Source organism: Lynx rufus, unplaced genomic scaffold, assembly GCF_022079265.1.
Source record: "Lynx rufus isolate CCGP_SWC_20201006 ecotype Redwood Valley unplaced genomic scaffold, mLynRuf1.p SCAF_7, whole genome shotgun sequence".
Classification (NCBI taxonomy): domain Eukaryota; kingdom Metazoa; phylum Chordata; class Mammalia; order Carnivora; family Felidae; genus Lynx; species Lynx rufus.
The window spans coordinates 42,303,871-42,328,118 of NW_025814889.1; the positions used below are offsets into that span (position 1 = coordinate 42,303,871).

Consider the following 24,248-nt stretch of genomic DNA (forward strand, 5'->3'; position numbering starts at 1 on the left):
AGGGTGCTTTTTTATCATTAGTGCTTACAGTAAACAATAACAATGAAAGGAAGAAACTTTAGAGGTAAATGCCTTGAAGAAACTTCAAAACAAGCACAAGGAAGTGTGATGTTTCATCCATTAAGGTGTGACCTCACTCACACAGGGGAATTTTATTATTTAAAATTTTTTTAATGTTTATTTATTTTTGAGAGAGAGTGAGACAGAGTGAGAGTGGGGGAGGAGCAGAGAGAGAGAGAGGGAGACACAGAATCCGAAGCAGGCTCCAGGCTCCGAGCTGTCAGCACAGATCCAGATGTGGGGCTTGAACTCACAAAACATGACATGGTGACCTGAGCTGAAGTCAGATGCTTAACCGACTGAGCCACCCAAGTGCCCCCAAAATTGAATTTTAAAAATCTCTACATGATCTGTATATTGAAACTCCTTTCAGTGTGATGAGACTCAAATCTATGTGTATTATTAAGAATAAAATGCTACAGGGGCGCCTGGGTGGCGCAGTCGGTTAAGCGTCCGACTTCAGCCAGGTCACGATCTCGCGGTCCGGGAGTTCGAGCCCCGCGTCGGGCTCTGGGCTGATGGCTCAGAGCCTGGAGCCTGTTTCCGATTCTGTGTCTCCCTCTCTCTCTGCCCCTCCCCCGTTCATGCTCTGTCTCTCTCTGTCCCAAAATAAATAAACATTGAAAAAAAATTAAAAAAAAAAGAATAAAATGCTACAATAATTGTTTTGAAAAAGCTATTAAATTTGTATATAAAGTCAAATATCAAGAATTTCATTTAAAATTATTTAACTAATAAAAATTATTTAAATAGTATTAAATAGCTATTAAAAACTTCTTTATTTGAGGGTGTCTGGGCAGCCCAGTTGGTTGAGCATCTGGCTCTTGGTTTCGGCTCAGGTCATGATCTGACAGTTTTGTGGGTTTGAGCCCCATGTCGGGCTCCCTGCTGGTGGCTCAGAGCCTGCTTGGGATTCCCTCCCTCCCTCTCTCTCTCTCTCTCTGCCCCTCCCCCACTCACACTTTCTCTGCCTCTGTCAGAATAAATAAATAAACTTTGATACAATGTTTTTAAAAAGTTGGTTTTTTAAAAAATTTTTATGGGCCCAAATTTTGACTTCATTTCTTACATCCTAATGAAATGGAGCGTGTTCTTTAACCTCTCCATCAATGTACTCACCATTAAAACGTGATTAATAATAGGACCTCATTACTGATCTCTGTAATCGCTGGATGAGATTTGTGTAAACAGCCTAACACAGGAAATGACATAGAGTAAATAATGAATGACTAGTGCAAGTAGATGGTCGCTGGGGAGGATTTGTTATACTACTGTTTCTCTTTCCTACTTGAATTACTATGATAATATCTATCCCATCCATACTGCTGATGCTCTGTTAAATATTTGGGGGGACATTATGTAAGGGCACAAACTTGCCAACCAGTAGAGAAATAATTCCTGAAGACTTAATGCACAGCATAGAGATTATAGTCAACAACATGGATTATAGTCAACAACTTCGAAGTTGCTAAGAGACTAGGTCTTACTCATACTCATTGCAAAAAAAGAAATAATTATGTGATATGTTATACGTTATATGTAAATTGTGTCTCCGTAAAAATTTATGAATTGTTTAATTCATTTGGGAAATTACAAATGTGTAGAGCAGGTGCATTTGCCTCTGCTCTACTTTGTAAATTCAGAGAATAGACTGTCAGAATTCAATGACTGCCCTTTAAATCCAGGGTTTGTGGTCTTTTGATGGCAGACCATGTAAAGGCAACTTTATTTTCTCAACTGCCTTTGGGAAAAAAATCACTCGCTAGTAAGGAGGCAAGTATGAAATTGGGAAAAAAGGCACTAACCACTGAAATGAGAGATCTGGGTTTTAGACCTTGTTTTGCCACTCAATATCTACAGATCCCCAGCAAACAATATATCTGATTTGGGACACATATCTTATTTGTGAATAAATGTATCAAATTAGATCACTGCATTGAACTCTAACATTCTCCTCCTCCCCATTCTCTGTGTATTTGTCTTTCTCTTTACAAATAATCACAGAGCTCACAGAGCAAAGCTTCTCGAACATGAAAGGCCACTGCTGATTATAAACTGAGGGAAAAGGAAAAGATGATCATTGAATTCATGATAGGAACAAGGGCAACGTTATCAACGTATCAAAGGTAAATCAATGGGGAAGTTCTATTGCCAGGGGAAAGAGATTTAATGATTTTTCAGCTGCCAAAATACAGTGGGAGCTGACCAAAACCCAAAGCAGAATCTTTGCAACCAAAGGCAGTAGCATTAAGTTGGGACGTGCCTGGATAAAAAGCAGATGAGTAACTTGTTCTTGTCCAACAAATAGATTTCATTAGGAATTTGTGAAAGATGCTTGCTTCCCTCTTGTGCTTTATATGCTATTTCTATGACTTAGCTCATTTCTGAGTCCTCAATAGACCTGGACCAGCCTTTTCCCAATCTGCTCCAAGCAGATCTGAATGAACTTGAGGGGAAAAGGTTAAAGCCAATCTTAACTGAGGGCCTAGGACATGCACGCCAAGCAATTTACTAAGGAATGTGTATTCTATTCTAGTCATCATCACAGCCCCTACTTCAGACAGTTATCCTCGTCATCTCTGTTTTAAAGTTCTTTATTTTCAAATCATAAAGTAAATAGGAAAATTGATGATGAATACAAATATTTAAAAAAAAAGAGTGCAGGGGTGCCTGGGTGGCTCAGGGGGTTAAGCATTTGACCCTTGATTTTGGCTCAGGTCATGATCTCATGGTTCATGAGAGTGAGCGCTGCATGGGACTTGCACTATAGGCGAGGAACCTGCTTGGGATTCTCTCACTCCTTCCCTCTCTGCCCCTCCCCCTCTGCACAAACAGGGGAGGGGCAGAGAGAGGGAGACACAGAATCTGAGACAGACTCCAGGCTCTGAGCTGTCAGCACAGAGCCTGATGAGGGCTTGAACCCACAAACCGTGAGATCATGACCTGAGTCGAAGTCAGACGCTTACCCGACTGAGCCACCCAGGTGCCCCAATAAATAAACATTGTTTTTTCTTTTTTTAAAAAAAAAGAAAGAGTGCAGGGTGGGAGGGAGGGGAGGATGGGTTATGGGTACTGAGGAGGGCACCTTTTGGGATGAGCACTGGGTGTTGTATGGAAACCATTTTGACAATAAATTTCATATATTGAAAATACAAAAACAAAAACAAAAACAACTTGTATCAGTCAAAGAGGGAGGTATAGAGCATCCTAGGCAAAAAGAAGCCATATGCAAAGGCTCTATGGTAGGAGGAAGCTGGGCATATTTGGAGAATCAAATGAGGTCTGGTGAAGAGGCAGGTGAGAGAAAAAGAGAGAGATTAGACTCAGAGGAATTAGATGTGGACAAAGAGTGAGACCAGACATACAAACAGCTACCAATAAGCAGAGTTGTGCAGAATGAACAAAATTTGTGAATCAACACATTTGGCCATTGCTAATTACTAAAAGCTTTTTAATGGGTTACTGCATTTTGCAAAGTGAAAGGTCATCTTACTACTACTTTATGCACATCTATGGCAAAGGACTATATTCATATCAGTGTCACTATTTAAATTCAATCACTAAGTCTTTGAGCTAGGACTAATATATGGTTCCTGGAGAATTTTCTACACTTAACCTTGCTGTGAACACATGAGGTATTGAGGTAGGTAGAATGTCTTCCCTAAATATGTCCATCTTCAAAACCTGTGAGTATGGTCCTTGATAGGGCAAAAGAGAATTTGCAGATGTGATTAAGTATTTTGACATGAGATCATCCTGGGTTATGGAGGTGGGTCCAATGTAATCACAAAGGTCTTTATAAGAGGGAGGCATGAAAAAATCAGTCAGAGAAGGAGACGTGACCATGGAAATACAGGTTGGAGTGATGCTGTCACGAACCAAAGAATATGGACAGACTTTGGAAGATAAATAAAAGGCAAGGATCATAGAGGTAGGCTGCCCAGTGCAGTAGCCCCTGGGCAACATGTGGCTTTGCGCACTTGAAATGTGACTCATCCAGGGACGCCTGGGTGGCGCAGTCGGTTAAGTGTCCGACTTCAGCCAGGTCACGATCTCGTGGTCCGTGAGTTCGAGCCCCGCGTCAGGCCTCAGAGCCTGGAGCCTGTTTCCGATTCTGTGTCTCCCTCTCTCTCTGCCCCTCCCCCACTCACGCTCTGTCTCTCTCTCTCTCCATCAAAGAATGAATAAACGTTAAAAAAAACTTTTTTAAAAAGAATATTGATTTTGCCACCTCAAAATTTCCTAAGGGAGCAAAATTTCAAAATCTTATTTAACAAAATTCATGGAAAATCATATTTGATACAGAAAGAAACTTTTATTGTCGTTAAAGAGCATGGGTAGGAAGGGATTAGAGAAAAGGAAAGTGTTCAAAAATATCTCGTTCTCTATTCTCCCACAGTGAAAGGGAAGTTTGTATCCTATGAAAAAATAGCAGCATAGTGACCACAGCAGTAATGTGCCAACTGCTCTGTTAAGTAATCAGTGCTCCTATACTGTAATGTCCCTGTGTTACATTTACCTAATACGGTTTTAATATTAAATTGCTATGAAGAGTCCCTGGCTGGCTCAGCCTGTGAAGCATGCAGCTCTTGATCTCAGGGTTGTGAGTTTGAGGCCCGCATCGGGGGTAGGTGTTACTTTAAAAAATGAAATCTTTTCCAAAACATTGCCATGAAAATTCCCCTCAGGCACAATTTTTATTATTATGTTTATATCCCAGAAGGTTATTCTGTGATGAAAACTCAAGCCAAATATTGATTTTGTTTTAAACGTTTGCCATGTATCATTGAGCCAAAAATGTGTACCTGCAAATATGTATAAAGGGAGTCAGTACCTCATGCGTTAGAGGAAGGAAAAACTAGAAGTTATTTGTGCCTGGTTTATAAATTATGGAAAAGTTTAAACAGTAGGGTTAGGAAGATAGATACCCAAATACAATGATGCATATAACAGTAATTTTTAAAACATGAAAGTTTTTTAAAACATGAAAACAGGAATGATCTTATTTGACAAAAAAATCAATAAACAATCTATTATATAAACTCCACCTCTATAAGCTTGGAAAATGTCTCAAACTATATATAAGAAATCATCAAGGAGCGCCTGGGTGGCTCAGTCGGTTAAGCATCCGACTTCAGCTCATGGTCTCAAGGTTTGTGGGTTTGAGCCCCGTGTCGAGCTCTGTGCTGACAGCTCAGAGCGTGGAGTCTGTTTCAGATTCTGTGTCTCCCTCTCTCTGCCCCTCTCCCCAGCTCGCGCTCAATAAATAAAATTAAAAAAGAAAAAAAAGGAACAAATCATCAAGCATGGTCGACTTTAGAAGGACAGATGGGAGGTCTTTTACTTGCCACATTCTTCTCATACTGTTAACCATAAAAATATTACTTTTATAATTTGGAAAAAGTGATAAAACAAAGGATCAAAACATATACATATTTTGGCTGGTAAGATGCTAATCATTAACTATTAATATTCATTAATTGCATGTTCATAAAATTATTAACACATAATTGTCTATGGACATTAGTTATTGCTGATTGATCATGATTAATAAATAATTGACTGTAGTCATTATGATTCATCATTTAATAATTCATTTAACTCAACCATTGTATAATTTCTTTTTGTAGGTCGAAAGCCATTTGCTGATAAGACACATGTTAAACATGCATATATTTTATAATATGGACATGTATAATTTTTAAACATTCTTTAATAAATCTATATAACTGTAAAATGGAAGATGCAGAGGAAGTTGAGCAATACATTGAAACAACAAAAAGTCCCTTTGAGAACAAGGATGTTTTCTAACATGTGAAAAGCGTGTGAGTCATTGTTGTGGGAATTACCAAGTCATATATATGTTACTAACGCCTCCTGACACCTGTGAATTTTAATCAATAGAGGCCAGCTGGATCTTGTTCCAAAGTATTTTTAAGGAATAGAGTGGAAAATTACTACAGGTAACTAACCTTCCAGAGAAAGCTGCATTATATTTTAATGTCTAATCGACATTGCTTCTTCTGACATTCAAATTCATTTCTCTTATATAGGTCACATTATAAAACAAAAACTCCCAAAGAATTAGGAAGAATAGAATGAGATTACCCACTGAGTCTCGAAGGTGGCAGAAGCTGTGTTGTAACGGAAGGAACAAGGAACGGAGCTGAATTGCAAAGTAGTCATATCATGTAAGGCGTGGGGGGGTTCAACTGGGGCAGAGGTAGGAGATTGCTTTAACAAAAGGGCTATAAACCCACAATGCGACATATTCAGGCCAACATGAAGCCAGAATGTTCCAGCGTTGCAAGCAAATGAGGAAGAAACCCACCTGAACTATGAAAAGAAACTCACATGGAGTTATAAATGCCTCTACTATGTGCCCAGCTGTGTGCCCAGTGCAAAGATTTGGTTTTGTCCTCTTTCCAGCCGACAAATGTGTGACAGTAAGGCTCAGAAGTAAAACTGGGAGTGCAGAGGTGGGCCCCGCAAATGTCAGAGACAAACTGAGGCATGAGTGGGGAGGCCTGGAAGAAAGTAGCGATTTTTTTTTTTTTTTTTTTTTAAATAGGCATCACATCCAGCACGGAGCCCAGTGCGGGGCTTGAACTCACCTCCCTGAGATGGAGCCCTGAGCTGAGATCAAGAGTCGGATGCTTAACCGACTGAGCCCCCCGGGGCCCCAAACGGAGAGATTTTACCCACCCAAAGAAAACAGTATTTTTAAGCCCCTGATGTTTCCCCTCGGTCAGCCCATTTCTGTTGGTACTTACCACTATCATCATTTCCCCACTTTGTTGTTTCCTTAAGTGAGGAGACTCGTTGCCCGGTAAACTCCCTTGTCCTCCTTATGCAAGAAAGGAAACCCTGGCTGAAACACAAAGCCGCAGAACAAATTAATATTATTATGCCTTCGGGCTGAACTTCCTTAAAAAAAAAAAAAAAACCCAGAAATGGATTCATTTTCCTTAGATCTTAGCAACAAAATAGTACTGGACTCAGAAACTGATGAGAGAAGGAGAGAGAGAGAGAGAGAGAGAGAGAGAATGAATTCATCCCAACCATCTACATCACAAGGCACAGGTAAAATTTGCAACTCTCCCTTTCCTTCATAGATCTTTTTTTGGGGGGAAGCGGTGATAAATATGCTGAGGGGATAGGACTCTAGAAATGTCTCCACTGAAGTAAAAGAAGGGAGACAGAGACAGAATGCAAGCGGGAAAACAGGCAGTGGTTAGGAGACGCTATGTTGTACTGAGGGTTGCTGGGCTGGGTTTTGGGGAGAACTGAATCAGACTGCTGTTCCCACCCTTTCACTGTGTCGCATTGGGCAAGCCACCTCCCTTCTCTGGAACTCACTTTCCCTGTTTGTAAAATGTTTATCGGGCTTTTTTCTGCCCGTGGACGCCGCCGAGTAAGCATCGTGAAAGTCTCCCCTCCCACCGCCGTCATGTCTAAGTCAGAGTCTCCCAAAGAGCCTGAACAGCTGCGGAAGCTTTTCATTGGAGGTTTGAGCTTTGAAACAACCGATGAGAGTCTGAGGAGCCATTTTGAGCAATGGGGAACGCTTACGGACTGTGTGGTAATGAGAGATCCAAACACCAAGCGCTCCAGAGGCTTTGGGTTTGTCACCTATGCCACTGTGGAAGAGGTGGATGCAGCCATGAATGCAAGGCCACACAAGGTGGATGGAAGAGTTGTGGAACCAAAGAGGGCTGTCTCGAGAGAAGATTCTCAAAGACCTGGTGCCCACTTAACTGTGAAAAAGATTTTTGTCGGTGGCATTAAAGAAGACACTGAAGAACATCATCTAAGAGATTATTTTGAACAGTATGGGAAAATTGAAGTGATTGAAATCATGACTGACCGAGGCAGTGGCAAAAAGAGAGGCTTTGCTTTTGTGACCTTTGATGACCATGACTCTGTAGACAAGATTGTCATTCAAAAATACCATACTGTGAACGGCCACAACTGTGAAGTAAGGAAAGCTTTATCTAAGCAAGAGATGGCTAGTGCTTCTTCCAGCCAAAGAGGTCGAAGTGGTTCTGGGAACTTCGGTGGTGGTCGTGGAGGTGGTTTTGGTGGGAATGACAACTTTGGCCGTGGAGGAAACTTCAGTGGGCGAGGTGGCTTTGGCGGCAGTCGAGGTGGTGGTGGATATGGTGGCAGTGGGGATGGCTATAACGGATTTGGTAACGATGGAAGCAACTTTGGAGGTGGTGGAAGCTATAATGATTTTGGCAATTACAACAATCAATCTTCAAATTTTGGACCCATGAAAGGAGGAAATTTTGGAGGCAGAAGCTCTGGCCCCTATGGTGGTGGAGGCCAATACTTTGCCAAACCACGAAACCAAGGTGGCTATGGCGGTTCCAGCAGCAGCAGTAGCTATGGCAGTGGCAGAAGATTTTAATTACTGCCAGGAAACAAAGCTTAGCAGGAGAGGAGAGCCAGAGAAGTGACAGGGAAGCTACAGGTTACAACAGATTTGTGAACTCAGCCAAGCACAGTGGTGGCAGGGCCTAGCTGCTACAAAGAAGACATGTTTTAGACAATACTCATGTGTATGGGCAAAAAACTCGAGGACTGTATTTGTGACTAATTGTATAACAGGTTATTTTAGTTTCTGTTCTGTGGAAAGTGTAAAGCATTCCAACAAAGGGTTTTAATGTAGATTTTTTTTTTTGCACCCATGCTGTTGATTGCTAAATGTAATAGTCTGATCATGACGCTGAATAAATGTGTCTTTTTTAAAAATAAATAAATAAATAAATAAAAAATAAAAATAAAAATAAAATAAAATAAAATGTTTATCGGGTGGGAGGCGGAGAGGAACTGTAAGAACATTGCTCACGTTTTATATGAATTGGTTTACAAGGGGCTTGGGAAATGAGACACCAGAAAGAGGAGGGCAGGAGAGAGATTAAAAAAAACAAAACAGAGAGGGTGAGAGAAAGGGAAAGACAAAGATAGGAAAAGAAGACGGAAAGCCTGAGAGACTTAAGAAGGAAAAATAGCACATCTGTCTCAGTTCACGAGTCTTAAGATCAGCAATGGCTTATTCTAGTGGTTCTAAAAGCTGGTTCCCAGACCAGGAACTTGCTGGCTCCATAGGAGCTCTAATGAATTGTTAACTCTAGAAGTGAGGCCCCATCATCAGTGTTTAAACAAACTCTCCAAATGATTCTGAGGCATGCTGAAGTCTAAGAATTACTCCATATAGACAGCGCAAGTGGAAGGAGATAAGTAAGGTTGAATAAGAATGTCTTTTGTATCTTGCTTTGGGAAGATTGACCATGTTTGCATATTTCTTTCTACAGAGAAAGGACACTTCTCTTCCCAAAGGCTCTTATGGACTGTTGCTGGGGTCTGCATTCTACTGCTCAGTGTCTGTTTTATCACCAGATGTGTTGGTGAGTTCTAAAGGTCAAGTTTAATCTCCCTGGTGAATATTAAGAGTAAAATCTTTCTTCTTGCCTGTGGGTTCCCTTCTCCCCCAAAGGGTATTTCTGTTCCACTTTCTTCCCTGTTTATCTCCAGGTTATTCCTCAACTAGAACCCCAACTAGTACAGAATGGTTACCAAATTGCAGCGACCTCTGACATATTTTTCATGATAGACATTTTTCATCTCCTTGGTGGCCTTGAGTCCTCGCCTTTGTACTTCTGTCATGAGTGTAAACTTCTCCACGGGAACCTAGCCAGAGACATGACAAACTGTGTTTTGGAACAAGGGTAGGGAGGGTGGGCATAAGAGAAAGTGAAAGCATATTTGTTTTCTCTGGGCCTTTGGACCTGAAGTAAAGCACATTCATCTTCATAAATCAGCAAAAACCATGAAATGTGAATCCTTTTTTCTTTGGGTAAGTAAATCTCGGTACCTCTCTGCGTGGAAGGACAAATAGAGAGTAAAAAAAAGATATCGTGATGATTGCTGGTACTTTTGTTACAAATACACACATGATAAACTTAATTTTTTATCAAGAATAATGAACGTACACTCTGCCCCTTTCCTTACAGTGACGTATCATAGCTTTCAACTCTGTGATGAGAAAAAGTTCCAGCCATATGAGGATTTAATGGACTTCTCCTGCTACAAAGATGTATCGGGTATAATGGTCCTGAAATTTGAACATCAACGTTTACATATTGACACTTTTTGGCTTCTAGATTGATTTGGGGACAAGGAGTTGGATGGTGTCCTGTGTCTCAAAAACAAAATATAAAATCTTGCCTGTACTACCAGAGAATGATGAGGAACTGATAAGACAGGTCTAGGACTTTGAAAACGTGATTAGCATTGGACAGGAAATCCTGGGGACATCATAGCAAACTTTTAGAAGAAATTTGAGAAATCTAGAAGTGGAAGGTATTATCTCCAGGAGTGCACTTTCTTTTCATTCCTCACTTGCTTCCCAATGAGGTGAAGAAGAAAAAAATAGAGAGAGAATAGGGAATTTGGAGATATCTCAGAAATATATTCTCTACACTCTTATATAGATAGTTTTGTTCTAAGTCTTAGCAAAATGCTACATGACGCTCCTCTGGAACTTAATTTCCTCACCATTAAATTGAGAAACACTGGACTATTTCTTTTTAATAAACTTCAAAGACTTACATTCTACAATTCTAAGAAGTTTAGCCCATCTCCACAACCAGTTTGGAGACTTTGTTGAGGGCATATTGCTTGGGCAACGTGAGAGATGGTTGCTTAGATAAAATGCATAACCTTCTCTCACCTTGGCGTTCTAAGAATAGTTAATAAGGCTCTATATCAATAGCATAACAGAGATAGATTGTATGTATGACTGCATTTACTGGCAAGTTTAGAAAATAAGGATTATATCTCAGGGTGCCTGGGTGGCTCAGTCAGTTAAGCATCTGACTTAGGCTCAGGTCATGACCTTATGGTTCATGAGTTCGAGCCCTACATCAGGATCTGTGCTGACAGCTCAGAGCCTGGAGCCTCCTTCGGATCCTGTGTCTCCCTCTCTTTCTGCCCCTTCCCCACTCGTGTTCTGTCTCTTAAAAATAAATAAACGTTTAAAAAAATTTGTTTTAATTTAGAAAATAAGGGTTATGTCTCAAAAGACAAGACAATTGCTATTTGTGTTTACTGACATAGGAATTCTCTAAAGTCTTAGATAGTAGGTTGGGGAGTGGGCAAGGACAAGGGGCTCCAAGGTACCAGTCAGAAGACTGGTAATGATGAACTTCATGAGGCCAGATGAAGCTTTCTGTTTCCTTACTTAGTTGATATATGACACTCATGGAAACTTCTCTCCTCCTAGGTTCAGTCAAGAATTGTTGTCCGTCGAGCTGGATCCATTTTCAATCTAGCTGCTACTTATTTTCTACTAACACCATGTCCTGGGCATCAAGCGTAAAAAACTGCTCAAACATGGGAGCACATCTGGTTGTTATCAACACACAGGAGGAGCAGGTAGTTGGAGCACAGTCACCTCCAATGTCAATGTAACATTCTTTCCAGGATCTATCCCTCTTTCCATACGTGTATGCACTCTTTGGTCCAAAATTACTATTTGTTAAGTGAATGTATTAAAATGCATGCTGTTCCTACTATTTCTATAAGTCAATACCTACTCTAATTTATTGTCATCACTAGAAGAGCCTGAGGGGGGAGGAAAGGGGAATTTCCATGTTCAATGCCTTTCTTACTAAGGGAAAAAAAGAGGTGGGGGGGACGCTGACAGTTCATTTTAGAATGACTATTGTGTTGATGAACACATCAGATGATTATGTCAGATATGCCCAAGATATGTCCGTTATCTTTAAGCTGCGATTAATAATCTTTCATGCTGGATATATAAGTAGCTTTTGCTACAAATAACAGTAGATCAGCTTTGAATGAGATATTAAGAAACTCCTTCTCTGTTAAAGATTCTCTTTTTGGGGGCGCCTGGGTGGTGCAGTCGGTTAAGCGTCCGACTTCAGCCAGGTCACGATCTCGCGGTCCGTGAGTTCGAGCCCCGCGTCGGGCTCTGGGCTGATGGCTCAGAGCCTGGAGCCTGTTTCCGACTCTGTGTCTCCCTCTCTCTCTCTCCCTCCCCCGTTCATGCTCTGTCTCTGTCCCAAAAATAAATAAACGTTGAAAAAAAAATTTAAAGATTCTCTTTTTGTTGGTTTAATTCTATGTTCTGTATATTTTTACCACAATAAAAAAAAAAATCAGGAGATACTCCTCCATGATACTAGGATTTCAGAGCCATTTATCTGTCACCTATAATCCACTTTACCTCTTTTAATAACAATTACCTTCAACATTTGTCCAAAATTGAAATGACTGATCTACTCTGTGTTTCTATCGTGTTGCTCCTCTAGGAATTTCTTTTCTACGCGAAACCGAAAAGGAGAGAGTTTTATATTGGACTGACAGACCAGGTGATTGAGGGTCAGTGGCAATGGGTAGATGGCACACCTTTCACCGAAGCTCTGAGGTAATTTCCTTCTTACAGGACAATTTTAACACTATCTCAAGTCCCAAAGTTAGACCATTGTTGAGGGGAGTTCTCAGAACCTCCTTCCATTCCATGAGATATTTTCAGGTCAATCCTTGGTGATTTTATGTGCAAGAAGATAGTCGAAGGAAGCACGAGGATCTCGTGCTCTCGCTTCCTGAGACCATCTGAAGAATAAAGGGGAGATAACAGATGAACGTGAGGTGGGAATCAGAATTGAAGACTAATTCATCGGAAATGCAGCAGAGACAAAGAGTGAAATTCAGAGTCTTGTGCCCAAACTAGTAAATGATTCGAGGGTAGTGATTTGAGAAAGGAGATTTATGGAGTGAAAGTGGGGACTCCCTTGATAAGGTCTCTTTTCTCTTTGATAGTGACCTTACACCCTTAGAGCACAGCACATTGGAGTTTTCATGGGTTTGATCTCATTAATTATTTCATTTTACCTAAATTGCACCCTTCTGAGATACATCGATATTATTAATCTTCATTTAGCATTTGAGGAAACCAAAGGCTCAGTTCTAAGAGTACAGCTGCCATGCACTGAGACTCTAGAAAGTTGCTTCTCTACAGCATCGTAACACCACTAAAGTATGCACCTAGGTTAATACAAACTCGGTGCAGAATAAAGGGAACTAAACGTAAGATGAGACACAAGCATGAAGGAAACAAATTCATGACCATCAGTGCTTCCTGTAACTTCTCATTATGGGTCTACAGCTGAGGAAGCTTGACAGACCAGAAAGTCAGGAATATCCAGCTGGGCTTCGCCACTCGCAAACTCTAAGACTTAAGACAAGTGGTTTGGTTTTTCCGGGATTCCTTTTCTTCAATAAAATGGAGGTTTAATGCCTAACTATAATGCCTAATGGAGGTTATAATGCGCAACAAAATTGTTGCGAGGGAGCACAACACAGATGCAACTGGTCTAGCATATGAGGTCACTTGGCTTCGTGTAGCTGGGATTTAAAATCTTCTGCACTTGCTCTCTTCCAGCTTCTGGGACGAAGGGGAGCCCAATAATATAGTTACAGTGGAGGACTGTGCTACCATACGAGACTCTTCAAATCCGAGGAAAAATTGGAATGACGTGCCCTGTTTCTTCAATGTGTTTCGGATTTGTGAAATGCCTGAAATAAGTGCTTTGAATAACAAAAAAATCTTCTGAGAACAGAGAGCACAACTGAAATGCATAAATACAGAGGCACGCACAAGAGCATGAACACAACACCAACACGAGAAAACTGTGCACTGCACTTTATAAGGACTACCTAGAGACTTCATAAGGACTTGTCGCTTTTGATATAAATAAACTAAGTAGTTTTGGGGCGCCTGGGTGGCTCAGTCGGTTAAGCGTCTGACTTCGGCTCAGGTCATGATCTCGAGGTTCGTGAGTTCGAGCCCCGCATCAGGTTCTGTGCTGACAGCTCAGAGCCTGGAGCCTGCTTCGCATTCTGTGTCTCCCTCTCTCTCTGCCCCTCCCCTGCTCGCACTCTGTCTCTATCTCTCAAAAATAAACATGGAAGAAAAATTTTTTAAAAAAGATTTTAAATAAAATAAGTAGTTTTGAACAATATAATTTATGATCGTGATTGACATGCATTTTTCTCTATATTAGTCTCAAGACTTCTCCCAATTTACCAAGCAATTCTCTAACAAATGCTGGGAAAAGTAAAGAATACTCCTGCTTTGTTTGTGAATATTTATATGAACATATAGAGACATACAGCAAGTACAGAGCCCAGCAAAGAAGAGGATTTTATTTTTCTTTTCTTTTATTTTACATTTTGTGTTTATTTTGTATGTCAAAGTTCAATTATATCAGAGACTTAATTGTAATTCCAAATAACAAAGCCATATATCCATAAGTCAGATAAGGGGGACTAAGAATCCCATTAACTAATCCATTACATTAGCTAGTTATCATTAACCCAAGAGCTGGCCCAACGCTGACAAAGCTTAGAGCCAAGTAGTTGTCGCAGAGATCAATTCAAAGAACCAATTTATTTTTAAGATATAGACAAACTGTTGACTTTAAAACCTACCTCATTGGACTCACCTCTGTAGAAGCTATCCAATGCTATATTATTAAGTGGATATATATGAACTCTCCAAGAAATATACTAACGACTTTTATAAAATAGATCATAAATTTGCAATGAAGCAGAAACGCCTTTATATTTTCCTATAGGATAGCAAAACATTTCAGAATGCCAAAGGATTTATAATTTCATTAACATCCTGAGAAAAATAGCTTTACTAGGAATAAAACTCAATATAGGTATAGAAGATTTCTTTTTTTTTATTTAAATCCAAGTTAGTTACCATACAGTGTAATAATGATTTCAAGAATAGAATTTAATGATTTATCAGTTACATATAATATCCAGTGCTCATCCCAACAAGTGTCCTCCTTAATGCCCATCACCCACTTAGCCCATCCACCCCCAATACCCCGCCAGCAACCCTCAGTTTGTTCTCTGTATTTAAGAGTCTCTTACGGTTTGACTCCTCTGTTTTTCTGTTATTTTTGCTTCCCTTCCCCTATGGTCATCTGTTTTGTTTCTTAAATGTCACATATGAGTGAAATCATATATTTGTCTTTGACTGACTTATTTCCCTTAGCATAATACTCTCTAGTTCCATCCACGTTGTTGCAAATGGCTCCACTGGATAACTGAATCTCACTTGGATTTGTGGCTATTGCTCAGCTAGGGCCAGGGCCCAATAGCTAAATTGTTCTAAGAGAACATTCAGCTTGACAACTTTCTATCTCAAGCCTATCCACTACGTGCATAATATTTTAATCAATGCTGATATGGTTATTCAAGAATATTTAAATATCTTGGTACCTTGAATAACCACACTTCTTGCACACGGCACCACACAGAGACCCTCAAAATTCATACACTGAAATTAATGTGTAATCATTAGATGGGAAAATTCAACTGGGTAAGTGAATATAATATGTAGTAAAACCTTGGATTGCGAGTAACTTGTTCTGCAAGTGTTCCGCAAGACGAGCAAACATTTCTAATAAATTTTAACTTGATAAAAGAGCAATGTCTTGCAACACAAGTAGTATGTGACACCGAATGTCATATGATCACAACTGAGCCAATGGTTCTTCTCTCTCTCTCTCTCTCTCTCTCTGTGGGATTGTGGGTGATCATCTCCCATGTTCAGATGCTCAGTCTCAGACTGTGGTGTTTGGCAGAAAAATCAGTGATTTTTCAGAATGTTGGAAGATGCCCACAATAGGCACTAGTGTATTTTTTTGTCACTTCAAAGCACCTATGGACAGTCCTCTGCTTTTCTATACAAGAGTAAGCTTAGGAATGCTTTGCTTCATTCTAGGTCAGGCTGTCTGCCAATATAGACCCTTTCCTCTGCTACCTTATTGCCAATTACATTAAATACAGCATGTGACAAGAGTTTATCAATACTGTACCGAAGTCAACATCCGTGCGAGTGTATACAATGGCCCCGATGCAGAAGATTTCATTGAGCCAATAGATAGCAGTGATTCCATTAATGATAGTGAAAGTCGCCCTACACAATAACCTTCCTTCTCTTGTCTCCCTCACACCAGCCACGAAGGTTTTCAAAGGTAAGGGCAGGTTAATTTGTTTATTTTTCTTTATATTTTATATTTTCTTTGTTACTTTGTATTATATTACAGTATTGTAATCATTTTTATATGAATAGTTTGGGGTTGTGGGATGAATCATCTGAGTTTCCATGATTTCTTATGGGGAAATTCACTTTGATATACAAGTGCTTTGGATTACAAGCATGTTTCTGGAATGAATTATGCTTGCAAACCAAGGTTTATCTATATTAGTTTTCCTTAAAGTGTTCTTTCCTCTTAGATATATGTGACAATATGTAGTTTTGTTGATTTTTATTATATAAAGGAAATATTTTGTCACTCAAAAGTTATCTCAGATTATGATATACCAATATAATGAAACACTATTTACTTATATGGGGCAAGGTATAAATCATTTTCCAAACTATATTTTTAAGTAAAAAATGCAAGGTATTTTCCCCCCAAAACCAAATAATCAATTTAAAAATGGGAAGAATGGGCGCTTGGGTGGCTCAGTCGGATAAGCGTCTGACTTCGGCTCAGGTCATGATCTAATGGTTTGTGGGATTGAGCCCTGGATCAGGCTCTGTGCTGACAGCTCGGAGCCTGAAGCCTGCTTCAGATTCTGTGTCTCCCTCTATCTCTGCCCCTACTCTATTCATGTTGCTCTCTCTCTCTCAAAATAAATAAACATTGAAAATAAAATAAAATAAAAATGGGTAGAAGACGTGAACAAACATTTCTCCAAAGGCATCCAGATGGCTAACAGACACATGAAAAGATCCTCAACATCACTGAGCATCAGGGAAATGCAAATCAAAACCACAATGGGATACCACCTCATACCTGTGAGAATGGCTAAAATAAAAAAAACACAAGAAACAAGTGTTGGGGAGGATGTGGAGAAAAAGGAACGCTCCTGTATTCATTAGGGGAAATGGAAACTGGTACAGCCGCTGTGGAAGAAATATGGAGGTTCCTCAAAAAGTTAAAAATAGAACTACCCTATGATCCAGTAATTGCACTATGAGGTATTTACTCCAAGGGTGGAAAAATACTAATTCAAAGGAATAAATGCATCCAATGTACATAGCAGCATTATCTACAATAGCCAAATTATGGAAGCTTAAAGAAGCCGTGTATACACAACAAAATATTATTCCATCATAAAAAAAAACAATGAAATCTTGCCATTTGCAACATGGATGGAGCTACAGAGTATAATGCCAAGCGAAATAAGACAGAGAAAGACGAATACCACATGATCTCACTCATAGGTGGAATTTAAGAAACAAAACAAAGGAACAAAGGAAAAAAAGAGAGACAAACCAAGAAACAGACTCTTTAACTATAGAGAACAAACTGATGGTTACCAGAGGGGTGGTGGGTGGGGAAAAGGAGGAAATAGGTGACGGGGATCAAAGAATACACTTGTCATGATGAAAACAGACGAACAAACAAAAACCCCTTAGATTTGTGGGGAAAAAATCGTAAGATGTTTAAGGCAATGTAGATAATGTTGCTATTAGTATAAAAACAGTAGGTTATATATGTATATATATTTATATAACACATATAAACATACATGGAAATACATATAAGAAACATAATCATATCTACTCTGAAGAGGCATTTAAGGGACTGAAGTTCAGGGTGGAAGATTTAACTGATACTTTTATTTACATTTTTACTGTTTGAGATGTGTGTGTGTGTGTGTGTGTGTGTGTGTGGCACACACACACACACACACATATACAGCAAACACAAAACCAATATTTAAATTTTTTAAGTGTTTCAAATTTCTAAGACTACCACAATGCCCTAAAAAATTTGCATTTATTTTTATGAAATTACTTTCAGGTGTCTTAAAGAAATTATGAGGAATACAAGTGTCATGAGAGTTAGGAATAGATTGAAAGGGCCCGAGGGTGGAAATAGGGAGACCAGTCAGAAGGCCATTGCAATAATCCGGGTAAGAAAGATGGTCTGTTGGTGGTCACCACGGAGGTAATGAAAAATGATCAGACTGCAAGAAAAGAGATTAAGGATATAGATGCCGACACAGATGTATAAAATCACATAGAGATCACATTTTATTGGCAACTGAATCTCTACCTATATACGGTAGAGAAAATGGATGATGTTAACTACACAAAGCCTTTTAGCATATACATAAAATTATTTCCACAAGTTTTGTAGATTTTGTGCTATGTAACTAGTGAATGGCAAACAATTAAAATCATTAGCACTCCTTCAGTTAAAAGTATCAGCTTTAAATGCAGACACACATACACACACACACACACACACACACACACAATCAATCAAACACTAATCTTCCTAACACAGAAAATCACTAAGTAATTTACAAAATAAATGCTGTTTTCAAAAATAGCTTTAAGGCAGTTAGGTTAAAAAGCCGTTGCTTGGCCTGGATGGCCAAATCAGTTGAGTGGTTGAGCATCTGACTCTTGACTTTGGCTCAGGTCACGATCTCGCGTTTGTGAGATGGAGCCCCATATAGGGCTCTGTGCCGAGAGAACAGACCCCACTTGGGATTCTCTCTCTCTCTCTCCCTCCCTCTCTGCCCCTCCCCTGCTCATGCTCACTCTTTGTCTCTCTCTCTCTCTCAAAATAAAATCAACTTCAAAAAAAAGCCACTGCTTGGAATTGTTTAGCTTCGATTCAGGAAACATCAGCAAATTGAGAATTTTAAGAAAGACCACCATATTTTGGATAGCACTGCTCCACAGTTAACACTAGTGATATCATAACAGTGTCATGTCATGTTGTTAAGACAAGGACTTCCCTTCTAGTTTGAACTCTAGCTTTATAGCTCTAAAAAGACATGCTAACATAAATGGGCTGAAAATATGATTTTTTTTCCTGATTCAAATTAAAAATGTAGAAACACGAATACAATGCTAGAACTTTCATCCATTAGTCAAGAGGCCAAGTCACCCCAGTAACTTTCCTGTAATACCGAAGGCAACACAGTTTGCCGCCCATGAAAAGTAGTCCTGGGCCACAGTCCTGTTTCTCTTCATGAACTAGCAATGTTCCAGGTGAGCTCTTTGCCTTCCCGTGGGTTCAGTTTCTTCAGCTACAGAGTTGAAGGCAGTTTGGTTAAGGTGGCCTATGAGGGATTTATCCGCTTGAAAAGAAACTAAGTCAGCTTGGGACTCCCTGCTTTGGGAAGACATTTAAGGTAGAGTAAGAAGAAAATGTTTTTAAAGGTAGATAGACTTTCTTTTTTTTCCATCTTGGCAATACTACAATTCAGAACTCCTACACTCCTGTTCAGAAAATATTTTGCTCATGGAATGTCAATCTAATGACTGATACTATTAAAAAAATCTGGGAACGAGACATTGAACAATAAGAATGTTGTTTAAAAACTTCAAAGGGTTTGTCATATTTAAAAAAAAGTGGCATGCCTCTATCAGTTGGAATACCCCGCCTTTGAATTTTAAGAGCTAAGAATTTGAGCAGAGGAGAACAATGACCAAGAGATCACCTCATTTGAGCCATTCTGTTTGACATATAATCAATGCACACCAATCGAAAAGGAAATACTTTGATACACTATCAAGAAAGCAAAGTTCATGAAAATGGATTCTCACAGAAAAGATGATTCTGGCCACCAAACCACACAAAAGCACATTGTCTTGAATGAATAAAACAAAAGTAAGGCCATCGCAACTGAAAAATGTTCTATTTTCTCAGCATGTTTTCTCTGCTCCAATGGTGCAGGTACATTCTGCCCTGGTCTAATTGGTTCCCCTTTTCTGTTGCCATCATAAGGACTCCTTTGGAGGTTCCTAGTTGAATGTTGTTCCAGGTAACTTGCAAATTCTTCTTCTCTCAAAGTTACAAGGAAAGTCATTCCAGGCCCATTTGTCTTGGACATTAACAAGGATAACACAATTTTCATTCTGTTTATAGTTGTTGGGTTCACCCTCATGCCAGAATCTAAAATGAAAAAATATATATGCATATCTTTATATCTGTATTTGTGTGGGTGTGTGTGTGTGTAGATCAGGAGACATGTAGAGAAAACGCCTCCGGTGAAAAATTTAGAGCTGCACTCTCTAATAGAAATATAGTCATTTATTAGTAGAGAAGCTGCTCAATACATAACGGTCCTCTCTGAGCAGGCATTTCTATATCGGTATGCCTCGGGGCAAATGAATTCTCCTTGCTATCTTCTTGTCTTTGCCTAGAAAGTTTTCACCCCAGTCAATATACTTACACAATATGTGGGTCAAATGGTGTCTTGTCCACCCAGGACCACTGGCCTTCATGGTCCTCATCTGTAAGTCCCAGGAAATATGAAAACCGTCTATCCAAAAATTGAACAATAAAGTTCTGCATAAAAAGGTAAACTTTTGTAAGTATATTTGCATTTGTCATTTAGTAGCTGTTATGTTAGGAAACGTGGGGAAAGGTCAGATGGATTACTGCTAGCTAAGCACAGAAGCACTGTCATCGGACAGATCTCTTTCAATCCTGCCTCTGCCATATATCGTGTAATGTCATAAGTGCTTATACCCCTCCAAACTCAAGATTTCTCATCTCCAAAAGTGGATGACTTCAAAGAATTACTGTGAAGAGTAAGTGAGATCATACTTGCAAATCACTTAGCACAATGATTAGTAGGATCGGATTTTTTTTTAACTTTTGTTTTTAAAGTCGTCTCTTCCTCTTAAAAACTGAGAACAAACTGAGGGTTGATGGAAGGTGGGAGGGAGGGGAGAGTGGGTGATGGGTATTGAGGAGGGCACCTTTTGGGATGAGCACTGGGTGTTGTATGGAAACCAATTTGACAATAAATTTCATATATTGAAAAAATAAAAATAAAAAAAATAAAATTGTCTCTTCAATGGCTTGCATATTAAATTAAGTTCCATTTTATTCAAAGAGTCAATGAACCTGTAGATTGCAAAGCCATTGGAACAGAATTCTCCAGGAAACCCCCTTCACAAAGAAAAGAGTAGATTAGGAGTTACGGTACATCTCTGGAAGTATATTATATGACGAAATAAATTGGTTTTAAAAAAAAAACTGAATAAAACTTAAGAATTGGTTTTTATTTAGAATTACAACCAGACAGCTGAATTATTTTTCCTATGCTTTATCCTGAGAAGCTATCTCAGTCATGATTAACCATTCACGTATTCACTTACTCAGTCATGATTAACCATTCACGTATTCACTTACTCACCAAACATGTATCAGGTCCTATCCAGTGTGCCTAGCGCTGCACAAGACTTTGGAGATGCAGAGGTGAGGAAAGCATGGCCCCAGCCCTCTACAAAGTCAGAGTCATTGGAAGAGATGGGGCAGTGAACAGGTAACCTCCCAGTTAACACTAGCGAAGCAAGAGCCATGATCACGCAATACACAAAGTACCACGGAAGTATCTCCAAACGGGAACAGGGAGGATGGAGTAGGGAAGATGGTCAGGGTCACTTTCTGGAGGAAATAATACATGAATCAAATATGGAGAGAACAGAAGTTGGCCAGATGAAGAAAAATAAGGAAGAAAGAGGAAACAGACAAAGCAAAGGCACAGAGACAGAGCAAAGAAATTCCTGTCTATGCCAAGAGATTCAAACCAGCAGAGAGACTGATGTGAGCCTCCCAACATACCTGCTCAGCTTCTGAGGTGATGGTGACCAGATGAGCCCCCATGTCCGTGCAGTTCCTCTCGCTCTTTGCCCATGTCTTGTTGTCATTCAGAGGTAAATAGCAACTGTCCTGGAAGGATCTCCAACCAGTAGGACAGCAATTCCAGGTGCTTCCTCGTGAGGAAATTGACATGAAAATTACTTACAAGGAGCCTATCATCTGTAACAGATTGCATAACTTTTCTGCTAACTATGCAGTTCACATTTTGGGAAATAATACCATGATTACCAAAATCATCCTATTCCCCTTTTAAAAAAAAAAATCCTGAAAACTACATTCTAAATATTCTCTAAACAAAACTGTCTGAATCACATCGTGACTCTGAGAAAATTAGAAGATATTCTCTTAGAAGACATCATCATTTTTCCATGTCCCTACATGTATCTTCTAGAATAAAGCCTTTTGTAGGAAATTATATGTAAAGGGAGCAGAGAACCTACTAGAACTGTCAAGCATTTCCCCATTTTCCCAGATGAGATTTTACAAATTCTAGAATGATAAAAGAGAATAAGTCCCTTCAGCAAAGCTGTATATTCTAGAAGGAAACAGTCCTTAAGATATGTCTGAATCAAAAGAAAATGGAATTAAGTTAATGTTATGTTTTGGATGCCAAAAATGGACCCTAAATGTATTGTTATATTCTTCAGTTATTCAACTGACTACAGTCGTGAGAAATCTGTTTCTATTTATTGATGTTCATTCTTGCACCAGATGCTCATGTTTTTTAATCTCTCCTGGTTTACTACTGATTCCTTTAAATCCAATTATGAGGGGCGCCAGTGTGGCTTAGTCGGATGAACGTCTGACTTCAGCTCAGGTCATGATCTCACCACTTGTGAGTTCAAGCCCCACATCGGGCTCTGTGCTGACAGCTCAGAGCCTGGAGCCTGCTTCAGATTCTGTGTCTCTGTCTGTCTGCTCCTCCCCGCTTCTCCCCTTTATTTATAAAATTTTTTTTAATGTTTATTTATTTTTGGGACAGAGAGAGACAGAGCAAGAATGGCGGAGGGGCAGAGAGAGAGGGAGACACAGAATCTAAAACAGGCTCCAGGCTCTGAGCTGTCAGCACAGAGCCCGACACGGGGCTCGAACCCACGGACCGCGAGATCGTGACCTGAGCCGAAGTCGGCCGCTCAACCGACTGAGCCACCCAGGCGCCCCTCCCCTTTATTTATAAAATAAACATTTAAAAAAATTTAAATCAGATTATGAACCTGAATAGAAATGGAAGTAAGACAGAAATTCTCCTATGCCCTTTGCTATCTGTACCTTTCAGTTTTGATTCCTCTTTGGTGCATGTTATCTTCTTGTAATACTCTGGTAACTTGAACATTCCCACGCGTCTCCTGCAGTGTAGAAAGCTGTAATGAGTCACTGTCAAGGAGGAAAACAAGTTAGTTTTCTTTTCCTGTAAAACCCCTGAAGTAGGGAAATGGGGCTGGTCACTCTGACCTTTCTCTTCCCGTAAGAGTTAAGGTAACTATCCCTTTTCTTACTACGCAGTCCTTTGTTCCAGCTCTGGGTGAACTGGTTGAAAGGAGTTGCAAAAAAAAATTTTTTTTAATTTTTTTTTTAATGTTTATCTATTTTTGAGACAGAGAGAGACAGAGCATGAACGGGGGAGGGTCAGAGAGAGAGGGAGACACAGAATCCGAAGCAGGCTCCAGGCTCTGAGCTGTCGGCACAGAGCCCGACTCGGGGCTCGAACTCACGGACTGTGAGATCATGCATGACCTGAGCTGAAGTCGGACGCTTAACCGACTGAGCCACCCAGGTGCCCCCAAAATTATTTTTTTATTAGCACATTATCCATTCTGTGCTTTATGGCAGTAGTCCTGCAAGCCTCTGTTTTTTCTCACAATCTGTGTTAGGCGGAGATTTTTAGTAAACACAGGGATCGTCCTGCTAAGGTTTATGAGTCACATCCCACATACAACCCACTTTCAGTCTCTTAAAGGTAACTATGCCACTTTTAAAGTAATCGCCTTGTGCTTTGCCTCAGAATCGTACCCCTTAATGACATATCCCTAAACCATACAGATTAGATTTGCCTGCTTTTGAGCTTTATATAAATCAAATCCTAAAATATGCATTCTTTTCCTTCGGCCATTCGCTCAGTGTTAACTTCTGAAATTTGTCCATATTGCTACACACAACTATAATCGATTAATTTTGACTGCTATAAAGTGATCTGTTGTCTTAATGCACTAAAATGTATTTAGATATTCGTCTTCTGGTAAATATTTGCATCGCTTCCCATGTTGACTCCTGTGAACTATACGTACCACTTGGAGAGTTTTTGACCATGCGTCCTAGAGCACATAAGCATGCCTTTCTGTAGGATGCTACACGCCTAGGAGCAGAATTGCTGGTAATAGGATATGCATATTGCCAACTATGATAGTGGCAAACTTTTCCAAAGTGGTT

General features: G+C 39.7%; 3 protein-coding genes across 8 annotated transcripts in view; 2 read left to right on the forward strand and 1 right to left on the reverse strand.

The window, feature by feature from the left end:
* The first annotated feature begins 6,947 nt into the window (after positions 1-6,947).
* On the forward strand, positions 6,948-13,866 carry CLEC4E (C-type lectin domain family 4 member E). Its single transcript, XM_047065925.1, has 6 exons — positions 6,948-7,143; positions 9,381-9,473; positions 10,080-10,169; positions 11,351-11,502; positions 12,402-12,517; positions 13,535-13,866. The coding sequence occupies exons 1-6, from the start codon at positions 7,014-7,016 to the stop codon at positions 13,704-13,706; spliced, it is 753 nt and encodes a 250-aa protein (XP_046921881.1). The 5' UTR covers positions 6,948-7,013; the 3' UTR covers positions 13,707-13,866.
* On the forward strand, positions 7,179-8,955 carry LOC124501593 (heterogeneous nuclear ribonucleoprotein A1-like). Its single transcript, XM_047065924.1, has one exon. The coding sequence runs from the start codon at positions 7,436-7,438 to the stop codon at positions 8,471-8,473; it is 1,038 nt and encodes a 345-aa protein (XP_046921880.1). The 5' UTR covers positions 7,179-7,435; the 3' UTR covers positions 8,474-8,955.
* Positions 12,495-24,248, reverse strand: part of CLEC4D (C-type lectin domain family 4 member D) — a 37,116-nt gene continuing 25,362 nt past the window's right edge. For 5 of the 6 annotated variants that reach the window (XM_047065932.1, XM_047065926.1, XM_047065927.1 and 2 more), the window contains 4 exons: positions 23,091-23,195; positions 21,783-21,934; positions 20,383-20,498; positions 19,167-20,102 (listed from right to left, as the gene is read on the reverse strand). In XM_047065932.1, coding sequence (XP_046921888.1) covers positions 19,952-20,102; positions 20,383-20,498; positions 21,783-21,934; positions 23,091-23,195 — 524 coding nt within the window. In that variant the 3' untranslated portion in view covers positions 19,167-19,951. Of the gene's footprint in view, positions 12,706-19,166; positions 20,103-20,382; positions 20,499-21,782; positions 21,935-23,090; positions 23,196-24,248 lie in introns of those variants that run through there. The other variant, XM_047065930.1, reaches the window with a different exon arrangement.

Bases quoted from the DNA above. Each gene is read 5' to 3' on its own strand.
- CLEC4E (XM_047065925.1), top strand. From the start codon at position 7,014: ATGGATTCATTTTCCTTAGATCTTAGCAACAAAATAGTACTGGACTCA. The intron at 10,170-11,350 runs GTATAATGGTCC...CTCTCCTCCTAG, and splicing joins CTGCTACAAAGATGTATCGG to GTTCAGTCAAGAATTGTTGT. The intron at 12,518-13,534 runs GTAATTTCCTTC...GCTCTCTTCCAG, and splicing joins CCTTTCACCGAAGCTCTGAG to CTTCTGGGACGAAGGGGAGC.
- LOC124501593 (XM_047065924.1), top strand. From the start codon at position 7,436: ATGTTTATCGGGCTTTTTTCTGCCCGTGGACGCCGCCGAGTAAGCATC.